Raw genomic sequence first — 18,464 nt, 5'->3', positions numbered from 1 at the left:
AAAGCAAATCATTTACAAACATTCCTTTTCAGATCACAGTACTACAAACAGCGATGTGGGGAAGGAAATGGACAGTGCTATGTCAGCTCCACTGGATACCCCACCATGCTGATACCCTCCAGCCTCCAAGGGAAAGTGTCTCTCTCCTCTCTGCCAGACTGCTTCTCCAGTACTCAGAGGGCATTCAGACATTCAGCTCCAAGGCATTCAGACTCAACATGGGGGAGATCTCTGTCTTGGCATACCACACAGCTACAGGTTGAAAAAAAGAAGAAAAACAAAAACAAAACCCAAAGAAACAAAAAAAACCCAAAACAAAAACAAAACAAATAAAAAAAAACCCAACCAAACACACAAAACAAAGCAAATAAAAAAAACCAAACAACCAAACAACCAAAAAAAAAAAAAAACCAAAACACCAAAACCCTTAGAAAAACCTCAACAGCAAAAGAAAGAACTAGAGGCCACAGAGTTTATCGAGCACTGTGCAATTACACAGCTGAAAAGCTCAGCCTTCACTAGAACAAATCCTGAGTCCCTGCTATGAGCTAATGACTGGCGATAGGAGCTATGGGTGCTGCAGGTACTCCACACTCTCTAGGATCAGACCTTTGTGAGCACACTGCAAACAGGATGGCAAGCTTGCCATCCTCTTAGGGGCACAGGTAAGCATTTCTGTTTTATACCAGGTTTTTTAACACGCCAGTTCCTTGGTGTTTTTACATACATGCTAAATAAAGCTATGTACTGAACTGTAAAACTCTGCTAGCCTCCAGGCTCCAAAAGCTCTTCAGTTACCCTTTCAGCAAAGTCCTTGAAACCAGAAATAAGTTGCTTAGCTCTTTTTCAGGTGTTTAGATCCTTTTATTTCTGACATTCAGGGTCTGTAAACAAAGGATTTGAGATTTCGCCAGTATTTGCATCACCCTCTATGAAGCATTTTTTTCCTCTTTGTTTTAGATCTTAACTATTAACATAATGCTTATATCACTACTGCACTCACTCAGACACTAAAGTCATTACTAATGCACAGAATAATTGCTGATATTTTGGTAGACTTGTGAAAGCTTTTTAGTGGCTATATCTAAGCCAAAAAGCAGCACTAGGATTTGAAATACTGGTCACATGTAAGGCCCAAGTCCACAACGTTCTCCTAGGCAAAAATACTGATCCATAAAGATACTATGTAAAATACACAACTCCACAGAATAGAGAAACAAACATTTAAAAAGAACACACATTTTGGGTTATTTCAATTAAGACAGCCAAAATGATCAATTAAATTAATTATTAATACCCAAAAAGTGAAATTACCCACAAAGTTTATCTTGTGGCAGCAAAGCGACAGATTACACATTTTTCCTCTTTTGGGAAAACAAAAGACTGAAGCAAGTAAGAGAAGAAATGGAAATGTAAGGGGCAGGATAGGAGTACAAATGAGAACATACTTTTTCCACTGAAATTGATTCTGTTAATGATTAACTCAACTCACACAGGTTATTTCAAGTGGAATATTTGTACTAGTAACAGTGTCAAAACAGACCCCAAATCAAAGTCTTCTCTTTTTGTGTTTTCATTGCTGTTTTTCGCTCTATGTCGATTTATCATAACATTACCAACATTCAAATTAAAATTTTACTTTTTTCCCCAGGTACTGCACATCTATCTGCAAAGATTAAATATTTAAATGTTAATTCTTCTCTCAGCAGCCCTTCAGTAATTTAATTTTCTACAGGGTTGGCCTAAGTCTTAAGTAAGGCACTGCTCAAACGCAACTGAGGCAGCTGACATTTTTTGAATGTCAAAAGAGGGTAGAATTTTAGAAGTTGTGGGATAACAATTGAGGATCAAGGCTTAACATTTTGTGGAGGTTTTTTTAAGGATGAACACTCTTTTTTCTCCCTATTTCCTTAATCACAAGTTTCATTAGAGTTACCAGGATCTGAATTAACTCATTTACCTATATTTGCTACTGCTTTCACTCTGCAAATAATAAATACACATATTTTATCTGGATTTCATACGATCTGGGGGTGTTAGTTTCTCCACCCTAAACACAGCTTGGTAATATGGGGGGGGAAGGGTTGAAAGGTTACAAAAAAAAAAAAAAGTTGTAATTCAAATGGCCCATTTTTTTTCATTTCAAAGGGTTAACATTACAGAAATCAGAGCTAAGCAGAACTAACCTTTAGCAAACAAACTCAAGGCTTCATGAGATTTCTATGAGTTATGTGAAACCACATGAGATATCAGACATTAGATGTAAGAATCTGCTTGCAAATACTGATCCTGCCTTCTACACTGAATGGTATCCTGAGAAAAAAGGGCAAGCTTAATGTAAGCATGCTGGGGCAGAAATCGGCTTGTGCTCTGAGCTAATTCAGTTCTGAACTGGCTTCTGAGATGCCTGCCTGAGTGAGTCGTCTCTAACACAAGGGACAGTTTTTGTCATCATGGAACCCACTAAAAAGCCTGCTTAGTACTTGTTAACGTTTTCAGTAGTGCACTGAAATTAAACAATTCCCTTAACGTTCCTGAATTACTGGTTATTCTGATGAATAACTGAGCTGCTATCACCTCCCATCTGAGCTGGCCCCTGCCACCGGGGAAGCCTGGGACCAGGACCCTGACCATTCCACCAGCTGCCACCAGACATTTCTTTCCTGTGGCTCTTTAATACCAAACGAGGGTTGCACCTCTGTGCAACAAACACCTGCAAGGCTTGCAAGCGCTCACAGACTTTACACGCCCCACACTACCAAATCAGGTTTTTGTTTTCCAACAAGAGATTTTCAATGGCGGTAACTCTGACCAGTCAGTTTTCCTAGTACTTCTTTTACAAGCAGCTGTGGCTGAAACATTCCTTCCACTCTTCTCCCTCACCCGCACTTCCTAAAGGAAATTCCATGGGATCACCTCCCCTACGGCCCCACACTGCAACAAAATTCTCATTTCCTGGGGGAGACGGAGCTTGTGCAATTGCTGGGTCCCTGCATCTGCAACCACGGTGCAGACACAGCTCCTCGGTGTGTTTGTATTCAGACTGCTTGTTTTCTTAAGACAGTGTGCTGAGGGGAACTGCTGAATACTGTTAGGCTACAAGAAATACTGAGCTCGAAAAATTCCAATCTTTGCTTAGTCACAAAACCAGAAGAGAAAATTAAAACTATATTCGTTTTAAATTCAAGGCATCTCAAGAGACTGTCTGCATCCAGGGCATAGGACTCCAGAAGACAACTGATACCGGAGGAATCTTACCAGTGTGCTTAACTGTAAATGTTGCAACTATGTATCCCTGACACAGCCGAGCTCTACAACACTGTATTATGTATTTTAGCTACTAGTGGAACACTGCATTGTATAGTTTAGCTACTGAGTAAGTAAGAACCAGTCCGAAACCAAGACATGAGCCAAGAGTGCTGAAACAGGGCCAGAAGAAAAGAAGATCATGAAAAGGATGAGAAGAGGAAGATGATGAGGAAGAGGGTGAAGAAAGGATGAAGATGTCCCAAACGACCACCAGAGGACCCCCGACCCATTAGGCCACACACATGTAGTAAGAGTGTAGATATGATAAATAGTTCATGGAGCTGTAATGAATATGCTAATAGTTTCTGATAAACATCATTAATATATATATAGATTGGCCATATAAAGATAAACAGTGAACAAAGTCAGTATGCGTGTTGGACGGAACTTATCCCCAGTGCATCTGGCACCAAAAATCAAGAACGGCTGCTTTCTGAAACCCCAAACCAAGTATTAGAGAGTTTTGTCTCCAATTTTTTGGTATCACCACCTCTTTTTTTTTTTTTCTTAAAAAAAAAACTTTTGTCAATTACAATTTCCCCAAAAATACATATGGGTCCCTAATGACATTCTACATGTCATTATTTAAAAAAAAAAATATATATATATATATATACACACGCACACACACCCCCACACACCCTGGCACTTCCTCAGAGAAGATTTCAGCATGGATTTCATTTGCACATGAATGTAAAGCTATCTGAATTTTATTTCTGTCCAATTAAAGTGCAGATATTGAGAGGAAGATAGTCTTCCTTCACACCATGCTAGGTTAGACACTTCATAACACGACTGCTGAAAGCAGTTGCTAAAAAAATAAAGGAAATTACTATTTAAACCAACCATCACATCTCCAGGTCAGTCACAATTCCCATGGCACATCACACAATTGCCTCACCACGGACTGCGGAAGCCAAGCCCTAACAGAAGGAGCATTTCAGTCTCTGTGTCAGGCCTATATCTCTCCAGTGCATCTGGCAAAGGAAACATACAAAACTGAATACTATTTCTTCTCAGCTGTAGAAATGGGATACTTACTTTTGACAGTAAGCTCTTACAAGACCATCAGCTAAGAGAGACGCTAGCAGAACCAGTTGACACCATACTGGCAATGCAACTCCTCTTCTGGCAGATTGTCTTGCTGGGAAACCGGGTGCATCAGCTGGGCAGAACACAAGTGAGATTATCTAAATCCTGGTCCTGAGGTTACTGAGGGTGTTCTCCTGCAGTGCTGCACTGTCTTCCACACCACCACGTGCCTGCACAGGCAACACAGCACTGGCACAATCAGGTATTCCCTCTAGGGATCATACCTTCACCATTCTTGGTGTTATGTTTGCTCTGATGAGCAAAACTGGATGAAAAAGTGTAGTCAGGGGAAATTTACTTCAGATTATACAAAACCCAAACCACGCTACAGTCCTTGAAGAAGGAATAAAGAAAAAAATTATGCTGGTACTATACAACATAGAGATGAACATTGCAAATCACGTATTGCTCAACTGCTAAACAATCTACCTCCTCCTCCACCCAAATGATATTCTGTAAACCTGGTGTTATTTATTCAGAGATGTATGCAATAATACTATTTGAAAAAATACGTACGTAAACCTCTAAAAGAACCAATTTGTAGAGGACTTATTTCAACCCTAAAAAGGCAAGAACAATAGATAGACTCCTTCTCCAATATAATCAGTATTAATACTGATCTCAAAGGGAACAGTTTCAGAGACACTGATGTATCACACTTAATTACATGACATGAAATCATATTCCACATAATTATGAATGCAATATTTCACTGCAGCTGACAAACCATGAAAGCAAAATGCAAGAAATATGGAGAATAAAGGAGAGAGGAATGAAGAGAAAATACTCTTAAAAAATTGGATAAGTTAGCTTTGAAATCTTCCATTCCACTTTCCTTTACCCACACCATCTATTTAACGAGGCTGTACTCATGTGCTACAGACATTTCCTTGGAATGAACTCCTGAAGTTCAGATATGTCCTTTTGCTAATGAGATATGCTGGGTAAAATTAGCAGATTTCTTGCTCTTAACTGACCGCAGCGATGACAGCTCCCCGCTACAATAAATGTTTGAGCTCCAGTTCACCACTTCAGTCCTGAGTGTGCTTGAAGGAGATGGGAAATGGCAGCACAGGGAGAGGTCACAATTACGTGGCAAGCAAAGAACATGGAAACATTAATATGCTAATGGCTGTCACATAACTTAATGAAAACATGCATTTTATTAAGAGCAGGGAATTGAAACAACTTTTGGGTGCTCTTGCCTCAAAACAGGGAAATATTAGAGTATGCAGCTGTAAAAAATAAAAGTTCCCATGCTGTGGAAACAAAGCTGTATAGCAAGTCTGGCTCAAATGTTTCAAAACGACTATTAGCCTGCCATTCATTTTAGCTCTGCCTGTGTTCATGACGCTGACTATTTAGGAAAGAATCCTTAAAATACCCTCTCAATAAGATATGTGATTTCCCAATGCACACAGGCTCCTGCAAGGTTCTGGTTTTGTGTTCCGACCACCCTGGTGCAGAACAATGGTCTGTCGTGGTTATTATATACTTTAGTTACCATAAACCAGCTGCTTTCCTAATTGTAATCCCATTAAAAACCCACATTATAACCATACAGTGATAATGGAAGGGGGGAGGCCTAAGTGAAGCTGTCCAGAGCAAAAAACAGATTTCAAAAATGTCGCATAGAATACAAGCAGCTTGATACAGGCAGCACGGTACGAGCAAACAGCCTGGAAGGGAGCACACCAAGGGGTGGGCTGGCATGATGATTTATGCCAAACTGAATGCAGAAGACCCTTGTTAAGCCTTAAAGCTTAAAATCTCACCCTGGGACTGGGGATTGTCAGGAGAATGAAGGGTCTGCTGCAGCTCCCTCATTTAATGACGTAAATGGCACAAAAGGAGGCCTCTGAGGAAACTCAGTGTTACAGAGATGCCATTCTGCAGGCTAGCAAGTAAATCATAAGCAAGATGGTGGAAAGCACAGGGCTTTGGAACCATGTGGTGTGGGCATAACGGTCATCCGCAGTGAGCACCATGCTTAGTGAGAGTCTAGAAAGCACCTAGAAAATGTGTCAAAGCAAGTTACAAACTCCTGGCTGAATCTCCTATGACCCAGTTGCCTAAGTTCCTAATCACCTAAGGAGTCTCAACAATTCCAGCGTGTAACTGGAATGAATTTAATCTTGCATCTTCAGATCTAGATACTAAATAGGCTACAAGAAATGATTGTCTAAGTCACCAAAGAAGAAATTACAATTAAAGCCTAAATAATTGTATTAAGAAATGCAACACAGCAGCTGATGGCGGCTATGATTCCATGATTCTATGGCTGAGGCTACATTGCTGCAGCAACCCTTTGTAAAACCAGCTCTTCGTGGCAGAAGTTTGCTCAGTACAGCAGATCTCGTGCAATGGCACTATGTGGTTTGGGAAAATAAAGTGCACAGTGGAGTGAGGCAGCTTCTTGCAGGCTCCCCAAACCATGCTCATCAGCTCCTTACTCTAATTTCTCCTTTCCTCTGCTCTTGTCCTTCTATTTAACTGATCACTCCTGTCTAGCCTCCCACAGAAACGATAGTATCTGTGGGCCATTGCATCGATTGCTTTGTCTACCCTTATGTATATGTATATGATTGAAAACTCTTATGGCCCAGGCTGACTCATGTGGTAACCCCCCAACACCCCAGGCTCTGGTTCCGAGCTGGCTGTTACAACATCCTTGCGACAAACATAATACCTACCTTATTCTTCGCCACACTTCTGCCTCTGGCACAACTGATGTGAAGAAATGTGTTTTCCCAATGCAGAACTGGAGTAGCAGGCTTGAGTTTGAATGAACTATTCAGAAACGTGGCAGCTTCACTTCCCACACAAAAGCCAGTAATACTGTCTGAAAATAGCTGTACGCCCAGGTAAACCTTCACAACAAAATTGTAATACCCTCTTTTCATCTGAGAAAAGAGGAGAAAGCTTCATCTAATAGAAAACTAGAAAGAACCAAGCAGATGAAGGTGGAGAGCAGATTTGTAGAGATGCGTACTGGCAAATTGTGGTCTTGCCAGGAAAGTACTTTTCCACAAAACTGGTGAACATTTGCTAACTGTATTCGTAAATACTGCACAGCTGTGCTACTACAGGAAAGCAAGCCCAATACTTCTATAATTTGATAAAAGGTTTCTCTAATGATTCACCAAAAATAATTACTCAAAATAAAAACATGGCCAAAATTAGCACCGTTAGCTGCCATGAGCAAGAACTAAAGCAAGTAAAAGTCACTGTATAAGCAGAGCCCCACACAAGAATTCTGTAGGTATCTTCTACCTTGTATTCTGAGGGATTATATTGAAAGCAGTATTTCTCTGTAATAACCATCACTGAAAATAACTTTTCAGTACAGGGTATATGATACAAGTCCGTGATGATCAGAGGGAAAATCTGTGCAGATGGAATGTTTCTGACATTTGTAGTGGCAATGATATTTTTCAGCCATTATTTCCTCAACCCACAGGTGGTTTTGTGTCTTGTCTGACAACAGCCAGAAGATATAAAACAAAAGCCAGTGACCTTTTTCTGTACATCCACTGAAAACTGCTTCTTGCCAACTAGCAAGATCATTTCTGCTATATGAAGAGCTGCCTTTCTATCCATTCTTAGCATCAAGCACTCCTGCAGACACCCTCTTAGGACGGCAAGATCCACTCTGTACGGGGAAGAGGAGCTAAAATTACTCTAAAGCCTCCCAGTAAGATCTAAGACATTCAGAAAGAGCTAATGAAAAAATTTCAGAGATCTGGAGTAAACAGCAGTCTCCTCATTGACTGCTATATGTCCAAGATCTTATTTTCGATTTATTTTGTATTGTATCTGCTTAAACTATGAACATGGCAGGTTCACTTTCAAGAATATCTGGCCCTCTGTGTCCTGGAAGTTTAGGCAGATTTATAGGAAGGAAACATTTTGCATCTGAAACTTTCCATGGTCTATAAAAGTGGACTACTGAGCTTCCGTGAAGAAGGAGAAAGTGTTGTTTCTATTTTACGGCACCATCGAGTTAGTTGCTAAGGGGCTATGCTGGCAGAGAAGCCTAAGGCTCTTAATAGATAACCCAGATTTCTGAAAGACATGTTCCAAGCCTAAAATTTCTGGACATCTCTCTTGGTTCCTCAGCAGAAATGGATAATTTTGAGACAGGGCTTCCTTTCCTCTCAAGTAAAACGTTTAGGAGAGAAATATCTCACAGGAAGAAATGCCACAACCTTCCAAGTCTGTAAATCCATGTCAGAATTTATTTAATAACTTCATGGCGTCAGTTCTTGCCTTTCCTCTATTTGCAAAATTTATGCTGTTCCAACTACAATTATATACTGAACAGCAACAACAAAAACAGAATCTTTGGCTACCCAAGAGGAAAAGGACCAGTAACAGCAAAGTATTTAACATTTTTTCTAGGATGTTCACAGACCGATGACATTAAGACTGTGAAAACCAAAACGTCTTCAGAAAGAGATTAAGGAGCTATAGTAAATACTGCACAAATAGTAGTTACTGGGCGGCTCCAGTGCAAAACAGCCTCACAACTCTGTCCTAACATAACATGAGCGCGCAGCCAAAGTTTCTTCACAAGTTCAAAAGACAAAAATGGGAAGGAAAAATCCACTTCTGTAAAACATGTATTTGCAACTAAAACTCAAGTGACAAGGAGTCACTGTCACATGGGAAGCATATCAATCCAACTTTTCACAGACTGATAATCTGTTCTCCTTTCTGCGAAACACATGGATTTCATTTGCTGTTGGGAGAATGACCAAATGGATTATTTCTTTTCTTTAAAGACCAAAGAGCGAGTTGTTTTTATTTTAATACTAAGATGACTGATATGTGACTACTATGCTGAAAGTCCAAGTTTTGTTTAAAAAAGAAAAAAAAATACAAATTCTTCTCCATAAACAAGGTATCAGATTTTTTTCAGTATTAAAAAAAAAAGGCACCTCATATAAGCTGAGATCCAAGACTTACAGGGTTTCCTAGTCCTTTTGGTAACTTAAGTTGTAATCCGGGGCATTTATTTTTGTATATTCCTAGTTACTTATCTGCTAAATTGAACACAGAATTACTATGAGAACCTTAGACAGTTGTAGTATATACAAATCTCAATGATTCTCCATTCATTCAAGAGAGATTTAGGTGTTTTCTTACAGGTAGTATTGAAAATTTAGCCAAGTACTTTTCATTTCAAAATAATGCAGAAAGTATACTATGAATTTTGGAAATACTAAGGATTTTAAAAATGCAATAAAACATTTAAGAAAGGTGATTTTAAACAGTGTATAGCCAACATAACTGCACAGTCTCTTGACATCTAACCCATATTTGAAAGTAACTAAAAGGCATATGCTGCTGTAAAAATTAATAAAACCAAAAACCCACACAAGCAAAAAATCTCATGTTAGCAGGAGGTTTTCAGACAGTGTTGTTAAGGCAAGTCTACCTGAAACTCCAGTCGCTAAAGAGGATTCTTACACAGATAGACTATTTCTAATCATAAATATAATAGTGCAGTAATAGACAGCCAACATAAATAAATCTGAAACTAGGATAAGTATGCATATGCACACTGATGCAGAAGAATTACTTGAAGAATTTGTATCAACAGATTATTTTAGTAATGAACAGAGGAGACACACTATTGCAGGTTCTTAATAGCAAGTTTCACATGCAGGTGTTCATTTTTATTTATCTTTGATTTCAACAACATCGGGCAGCAATGTGGGTGATCACAGTTTTTACTAAAGCAATAGGTTGCTTCCGTTCACCACTATATTTCAACTTTCTTTGCTTCTCCAAAGAGCCAAACACATTCTTTTCCCTCTGATTGCCCAGGAAGTTGAAACTTGCCATTGTACTACAACACGAGGATTTTTATTTATCAATCTATTTTTCTTCCCTCATAATCCAAACACCCATTTTGTATACCTGCTGTAATCTTATAAGGTATGACATTATAATTTTTATTTGAACATAATACTTACGGTTGGCATAATTTTACCAGGTCCTGATCAGTGGTGTTTGGAGGCAGTGCTCTGATGTAAAGGTTTGTTTTACTTAATTGATCCCATCCTGAGTTGCTGCTGCTACTGCTGTTGTTATTACTGCTGGTGGTACTGGGACTAGGAGGAGCCATCGGGTGGGCTGGTACAATGGACTGCTGCAAAGGAAAAAGCACATCAGAGTGAACTACAGATAGCAATCGCTGCATGCGCATTAGCTCAGCCTACAGTAGCCTGTTTACTATTTGGAGTGTTGTGTTAAATCTGTCCATAATTATTCCTGGATTTTAAATACACCTGCTTTCATAGCACATTTGGGATAGGATTCACAGGCACGTTCTAATATACCCAACCACCACGTGAAGCATGCTCAGTGCATGCCACAGGTTCAAATTATATACAACCGCTGCTGAAAGTTACTCATAGGATTTTATCACTCTTCATTGTGGCATTTGATGTGAAAATGAAATGTACCCCTAGGTTCCAGCAGGTATAAACTAAGTTTACATCACTACAACTATTTCAGATGTCATAAATTATCTATTGTGGCTGACACGAAGACTATGCTATTTCCTTAATCTATCCAGAAATACAAAAATAATTAAAGCCTCTTTTGTATCTCTTCTGGCTTTTAGTACTTCACACAATACTGCTATTGATTTTTTAAGATAGAGAGAGAGCAGAGACAGCTTAAGGACCAGACTTCAAATTAACTGCGTGCCTTGGCAGAACTTTCACACTGCCACTGATCTCTCTATTTGTGGATTATTTCCAGAGTGTCAAGAAAATGATTCTATATAATGGGGGAAAAAAAAAAAAGAATCAAGTTTCAAAAGGAGATAAGCACACAAGCTTACCTGGTCCTCAAGGTATTTAACAGTATTGTTTTTAAAACCAGACCCTAATGGCACATAAAAACGTCCTTGAGAAAATCTGCAGTACAGCGGTCTCAATCACTTGCATTAACACCAGTATGGCAGGACACTGTACAGAATGTATTATGAACAGGTCTGTGTTGTTGTAAGAGAGGAACGCTTTAATGAATATACTAGAGAAGTAAAGTTGCCAGTGAAGTCTTGTGACTACAAGGTTTTCACTGACAAAGAACTGGCTGCACGCTGCCCCTTTCCTGCAAAAGCCTGAGCCTCCACGGCCTGAGAAGCTCATAGCGAAGAACCACCCTGTGAACAGGAGGAAAGGCACAGCAGGAGGGGAGGGAGGAGGAAAAAAGTGGAATATGAAGTGAGATGTCAGTGCAGACTCGCTTGTTCCCGCCCCGGTGCCACCCTCTTCTTTGGACTAGTACAAAGAGTTGTGCAGCCACAGCCTGAACCAAAAAAATTATCTCCCCCGATCTGGTACACCACATGTGGTTTTGTGCTTCGCAAAAAGCTCCGGCTGTCACAGGGCAGGGAACAGGAGCGTGTAGGCAGAGAGGAGGGGATTACAGTCTACCTCGGTTTAAAGCATCCATGAAACTACAGCCTTAGTACACAAGAAAAGTGAAACGATTTTGGAGATAACCTTGGGAAATTAGAATGAAATTGTGAATGGGAGGAAAGTACAAAGGCACACTTTACATCAGATACTTCACAATACCTATGTGGGTTTTTTCTGTTTCCCTAGGAAGGTTTTGAAATCTTCTAATCTCACATATTGCAAAGTGTATTCTGCAGCAATAATAGCCTGGAACAGCAATCTGCAACACTCGCTACAAAGTCAACATCTATATGTAGAAATGTTGCCTAATTTAACTGAACTGAAAATTACCAAAAAGAAATAAATATATTCCTGATGATTTAACGTTTCCAAACTAAGTATCAGTATTTCATTGTCATAAGGTTGGAGGATTTTTTTTGTTTGTTTTCAAATAAAGATTTTTAGAAACATCAAATCCCCTCCAAAATATTTATACTTGGAGCTGAAGCACTGATCTAGAATTTCTTCCACACACGTTTTAAAATGGGAAAAATAGTAAACCCTCCCTCCAAGTTTGTAATGGAAACATTGACGGATTTTAACTATAGCAGCGCAAGTCAGGCTGTCAGACCTGCTTCCAGTAATGCCAAGCAATTATTTTTAGGGTTACAAGCAACGCAGAATGACAAAGCAACTAGTTTCAATACATTTTCACAAATAACTGAACAAACTTAGCCTGGCATGGTGCTATTCCTCTCTTCAAAAAACCTTCAGCAGAGTCCTCAAAATGCACACGGTGATCAAACAAACAACTGCTCACTTCCAGGTTTCAAAACGCGCTCTCCCCTTGTACATGCATGTAAGCTGCCATGAAAGTCAACATACACATACCAGTCTTCATCTTAACCAGTGTTTACCATTGGAGACTAAGAGCCTCTTTCTTACCTTCCAATATTTTTGGCTTGGTTTTGCTTTTACTTCTTACAATGTTTTTCCCTTAAAATCTTTCTGTTATGAAGAACTGGGGTTTTGTAAAATCTTGTCACCAGCTGGCCAAAGGAAAATGTGTGTGTGTGTGTAAAGACAGCAGGAATCCTAACTCTGTCTTCCTGTAAAACATAAACGCTCCATTCTAAGAAATTTAAGCTTTTATTTAAATATGAAGACGCTACAGTGCTAGTGGTCACATCTAATTATGATGGGAACGTAAATGTGATTAGTTGCCTTCAGACAACTACAGTTGTTTACAGACAACCTTTTCCATTGCTTCCACAGAAATGCATACCCTGACCAGCCTTAAAGGCTTTACAAAACACAGATACTGGGCGTACTGCAACTTTCAAACTCTGCAACCCAATGAGACACAGATAACCATTAAAGGGCCAGGGACATCTTAAAGCCATACAACTAACACATTTTTTACATTAAAAATTTTTAAATCTGAATCACTCTTTCTGCTCTGTTTGTCATCGATGACTACTTGTAAAAACTAAATTGTAAAAGTCCCCGTTTTGTTCAAAGGGGCTTTTCTTTTCCATTTGCTGCAACAGGCTTGTCGGCAGTGCGGAGCCCCACTGCTGTAGCTGTGCTGGCAGAGCCTCTACACCGACAGCCTGCGCCAAGAGAAGAGTTTTTCTGTTGGCGTAGTTGCATCACCTCCCCAGACGACATAAGCTAAGCTGATAAAAGTTCTCTTCTGCTGGCACAGCTGCATCCATGCCTGGACTTTTGCCAATATATCCATGTCAGTGAGGATGTATGACTTTTTTCCACACCCCTGGCTGATACAGTGCTCGCTGGCAAGACATTCTGCAGTGGACACCTGGCCAAAGTTTGGGGTTGTTTGTTTAGAAACAGCTTTCACAAACTTTAAAACCTGAAATCAATTTTGAAAAGTTTTGTTTTACGAACTGTAGTCTCTGCTGCAAATTCGTATCAAAAGCTCTTCTTAATATTTTATCGCATGGACTTCACAACAGTTCGCAATAATGTAACATACATTAAAACACATTATTTTTTCTTTTTAATCATTGCATTTTAAATTAAAACACTGAATGCTAGTAGAAGATGAATGAATCTAACTAACAGCCCATTATTTTTTATGACAATATTCCCGGTCACAAGAAACATCATTATCACACTGGTTTGCAGTTTCCTCCTTAGTCTTCACTCCCAAAGGTAATTAGCGATTGTTGTTCCTCCACAGCAGTTTCCTTCCTGTCATCTTCAGCAAACATCTAAGCAAGAAAGGCCAGTGACAGAATAACCATCCCATATGCTGTATGATCACCCCATCCCATTTTGGAGCCAGCTGTGAGGAGCTCCCAACAGCCTTGCCTGATCCCAGAGGGACCTTCCCTCCAGCCCTGCACAGCCTGACCACAGCAGTGGGAAAACCACAGGTACTTGTTACAAAAAGGAAAAGCTTAGCAACAGAACAGTGCCCATGGAGTGCCCTAAACCAAGGAAAAGTGCCTGCCTGTGTTTTCTTCTCAATATAAAACCCAACTGGGAATAATCACAAGTATTGAAAAACAACTGGAGAATATACTCATCTTTATATGAACCATTCCTGTCATTCTTATAAACCACTTTATGCTTAAGGATGAGAAATGAGTCAGAGCAGGATTTTGCCTGCCAAGGAGAAGAATCTCTTCACTGTCAACAGGAAAAAAAAAACACACAAAAAACCATCCACCCAAAACAAACCAGAACAGCTCTGATAAATCCTGTTGACCTGGGAGTTGAGAGATACTGATCCTTGCTGCCTTCAGACTACAGAAGTCCAAGGAAACTCAAACAGATCATTTGGATAACAACTGTCCCAACTCAGAGTGTTATTATTACAGTAGCAATCCATTTAAGTCTCTAACTCTGTGTTATAAAAGCACATCTATGAAGTTATATTACACACTAGTGTTTAATTATGAGCTTCTTCGCTCAGCTAAAAGTCCTGATGGTAAAAGTACCATGACTTTTAACAACAGAATTAGTTCTCACACATCTACTCTAAATTCGAACCATAAATTACAGCATACATTAACTATCTGATTTAGCCTGAACTGCTACTTGGATCACCTCATAGTTTCAAAATCTTGTCACTAGTGTTTGCCTAGCTTTGTTCAGGTGATTAAGCTCCCAAGTACCTGCTTACCCTGCCTGACTTTGCCTAACCTCCCCAATTTCACTAAACAGCATTTTGAAACACCTCCAGTAACTGGCATTGATAGAAGAATTACCGCAAGTTTTTATAGTTGTGTGCAACATTGATAAAAAGTATTAAGTTACATGAATCTGGAAAATTTCTGGATTAAATTGGGGGTTGATTTTTTTATTTATCAATCTACTTAACACAGAGATTTACCTGTACAATGAAAGAGAGGGCTCAGCAAAATAGAAGCTGCCACATCTAGTGAAGCAAGACGCTGCCAGTTAGTGCACAACTTAGGAAATAGGAGGCTGTTTGGAATAAAATCACGTCCCAAACAGTAAGAAGTCCAAAGTCCTTATGTTTAACAGAAAGGACTGTCACCTTCCTTTAGATAAAGAAGCATTAAACCCTGATCATCCAGTCTAAGCCTGCAAATTGACAGCTGTAGTGGAGATGCCATTTTGAGCGTCCTGCCCTGTCCTATTTCACAGTTTCCATCACCATGTCTGAAATGTTATGGCAAGCAAAACCGAACTTCTGGAGCCCTCCCCAAGTCCAGTTCTCAGTGGCCACAAGTCAAGCAGTAGAAAGATCTCCTGCCATAGGGTAGGTTCTCTGACTGTTGTTTTTCATTCTGTTGGCACTTGTCAGAGGAGGATTCAGCAAGTCAGCTCTGTCTAATCGTTTCCAGGATGATACCAGTATAAAGTGTAGAGAGCACCTCAGAAGCTGGGTCCTCCAGACTCCTGTTGAAAATCTCCTCAGGAAGAAAAAGCCCTGAGACCTGCCCCTTCTTTCTTCTTTAAACCACTGACCTTCTCTTTGCACGGGTGAAAAAGATTGTCTAACAGTGACACCACAAGAGTCAACAGAACTATTCCAGCAAGGGCTGTTTTACTGCACAAGGCTGAGACCATGGATATTGTGTCTCATGATCATACAGAGCTATTTGCACACCCAGGATCCAAGCCTATTACATCTTCCTTTAGATGGTGAAGATGGCGGTGTTGGTGCTCCAGCCACATGGAGCAGAAACAACTAGGTGCTGGGAAGAGGCAGGACCCCGTGGGTGGAGGCTGGCATCAAGCAGAGACTCTCCCTGTTACAAAATACCACAAGACAGCCCAGGAGCACCTGGAGATCCAGCCGTGGGTTTCTCCCAAAAACCTCTCTAAACCTTCCACACCTTGGCATGACAGAACTATGCCCAAAATACTACAGGTGGCATCACAACAATGATGGACTGCAATAAACAGGTTGAAAATCAAGTACTAAAAAAATAACCTCCCAAACCAAAAACACACCGCACTGAACAGGGGACAGGGGGGTGGAAGCCCCTCAGCTTTAATTTTATTCCTTAACTCATAAATTTTAAGAGGAGCTTTGCAAGATCAAAACAGTTATGCCCTTTTTCTTGCCTCTATGTTATAGCCAAGTCCTACGAAAACTATTTTTCTACACACAGATGACAGTCTTCTTCATACTAAAAGGAAATAAAAAGAAACAAATATATAGATATCATGTATCTATGAAAGTGAAGAAGAATGTTATTTTCACTTTGACTTAATATTGTCTTTCTTCTCAAATCCATTGTGTTATAACCAATTTGAAACATCTTGCCAATAAGAACAAGAAACATTTCCAGCAAAATCCGGGAAAGCAGTCAATACACCTTTTTTTCTGAGCCATTTAAGAAGCCCTTCCTTGAAATACAGAAATGCAGGAATGAGTAAGTGCTTTTCTCAGCTTCCTTTTAAAAAGATCTTCATGGAGAGTGGCTCTATGGCTCTATCAGCAATAAAACAAGACAAAAACTATCATAAACCCTTAGTCACAGCTCAGACACTCCTAATAATTTCACCCCTAGATTATTCTGATCATAACCCAAGCTCTCTCCCCACTGACAAGCTATTTTGCTTCCTTTTCCACAGGATGGTGAGAGGACAAACCATCCTGCACAGTAACACAGCAGGACTAAACTTGTTCTCACCAGAAAGCAACAACTACTAACAACAGAAAGTACTGAAGTACATCATGCCAGGTTGTCACAAAATATCACATTCCTATATTTTTACAGGAGATAGAACCGATGTTATTTAAATTATACATATCAAAACTTAATGCAACAGCTATCCCTGCTAGTAATGAAACAAAGCTCCAAATCTATGTAATCCCATTTTATGAAAACACTTGAAAAAGTGGGAGCATAATCCTGGCCACCTTGAAATATATGACAAGCTCCATGCTGATGCGACCAGTTTTTTTCTCCAAGAATGGGAGGGTTTTTTCATTATTATAATAATTATTACTGAAAAATAAAGTCTCTAACTTTGAGACAGCAGGAGAGCTTTCAACAACAGAGCAAGCAATGGATGCAGGAAGCTCCTCCTGGTTCAGGTAGCTCTTCTAAAATCTCAGTGATAATGAAAAAGCTTCAAAGTTCCCAGGAGCTCACCTACTCCATGACTTTATCCCCTGTCAGGGATTTTTAAGTGCTCCATGGACTGACTCCCCTAGTCCAGAGACTGATAAAAGGTGCTAAATACATGAAACCAGCCACACCACGGCACAGAAGGTGTCACAAAGGCGAGAGACAGGAGTGCCTAACTGGGCTGCTCCTTTGCAGATGCTATGATATGTTCTCCCCTCTACTTGCTCATCATGAATCACAGCATCCCTTTTCCCTCAGTTATGTACCTGGATTCCCTGGACAATTCTCTGAAACAATACATTGGTACTATGCCCTAGGCATGACAGAATTACAGGCACATCGAAAGCAAAATATTGGAGTTTTAGTTTCTGAAATCTGACCAGGCTGCAGCAATCCAACAGCTAGTCTACATCAAAGGAATATAAAAAGAAAGTTAAGACACTGAAGTACCTGAAGAAAGAGAGCTTGGTACTAACATCTACCAGACAAAAAAGCATGTACGTGTTTTTGTGGTTAGTCCTTCATTGAGCAATAGACACTAAAGAATTCACTGCCAGCTTCCTTCTTGACTCTAGTAAATACGCAAACCTATTTCCTTCAGTGAAACCAGCCAAGGCTTTCGCTCAGGATTCCAGAGAGAAAATGGTACTGAGTCTCCAGACTGTTAAAATTTTTTGTTCCAGTCTGAGGATTCCAATTACAATTTGAAGAAAACACATCCATTTTCACAAAGACTAAACTCACATACTAATGAGTTCATGCAAAGCCTCTGAAAGGTAGCAAGTCCAACACATGACACCGAATACAAATAATAAAAATAATTCCTCCCTTGCATTACACATCTGTTGGTACATGTTAATAGCAGAGTATGAAGTTTTACAAAGTTCTCCACAACAGGAAACATCCAAGGGATCACTGGTAGGACAAATGCTTTAACTGAAACAGCAATTAACTTAGAAACTCCTGTGTCATGCAGTAGACGACACCAGACCAGGCATGGCCACATCAGAGCTGGCAAATCGCGTATAGCTCACAAGCACTTCAGTGTCAGCTCAGAAGACAG

The 18,464-nt window shown here is 39.9% G+C and overlaps 1 protein-coding gene across 4 annotated transcripts in view; it reads right to left on the bottom strand.

The window, feature by feature from the left end:
- RBMS1 (RNA binding motif single stranded interacting protein 1) overlaps nt 1-18,464 on the bottom strand; it is a 148,985-nt gene that overhangs the window by 57,605 nt on the left and 72,916 nt on the right. For all 4 annotated transcript variants that reach the window (XM_055717851.1, XM_055717852.1, XM_005442843.4 and 1 more), the window contains exon 2: nt 10,383-10,558. In XM_055717851.1, coding sequence (XP_055573826.1) covers nt 10,383-10,558 — 176 coding nt within the window. The remainder of the gene's footprint in view (nt 1-10,382; nt 10,559-18,464) is intronic.

This window comes from Falco cherrug, chromosome 8, assembly GCF_023634085.1.
Source record: "Falco cherrug isolate bFalChe1 chromosome 8, bFalChe1.pri, whole genome shotgun sequence".
NCBI classification, from domain to species: domain Eukaryota; kingdom Metazoa; phylum Chordata; class Aves; order Falconiformes; family Falconidae; genus Falco; species Falco cherrug.
The sequence above is the reverse complement of the archived record's forward strand: the minus strand, read 5'-3'. Positions and strand labels throughout refer to the sequence as shown.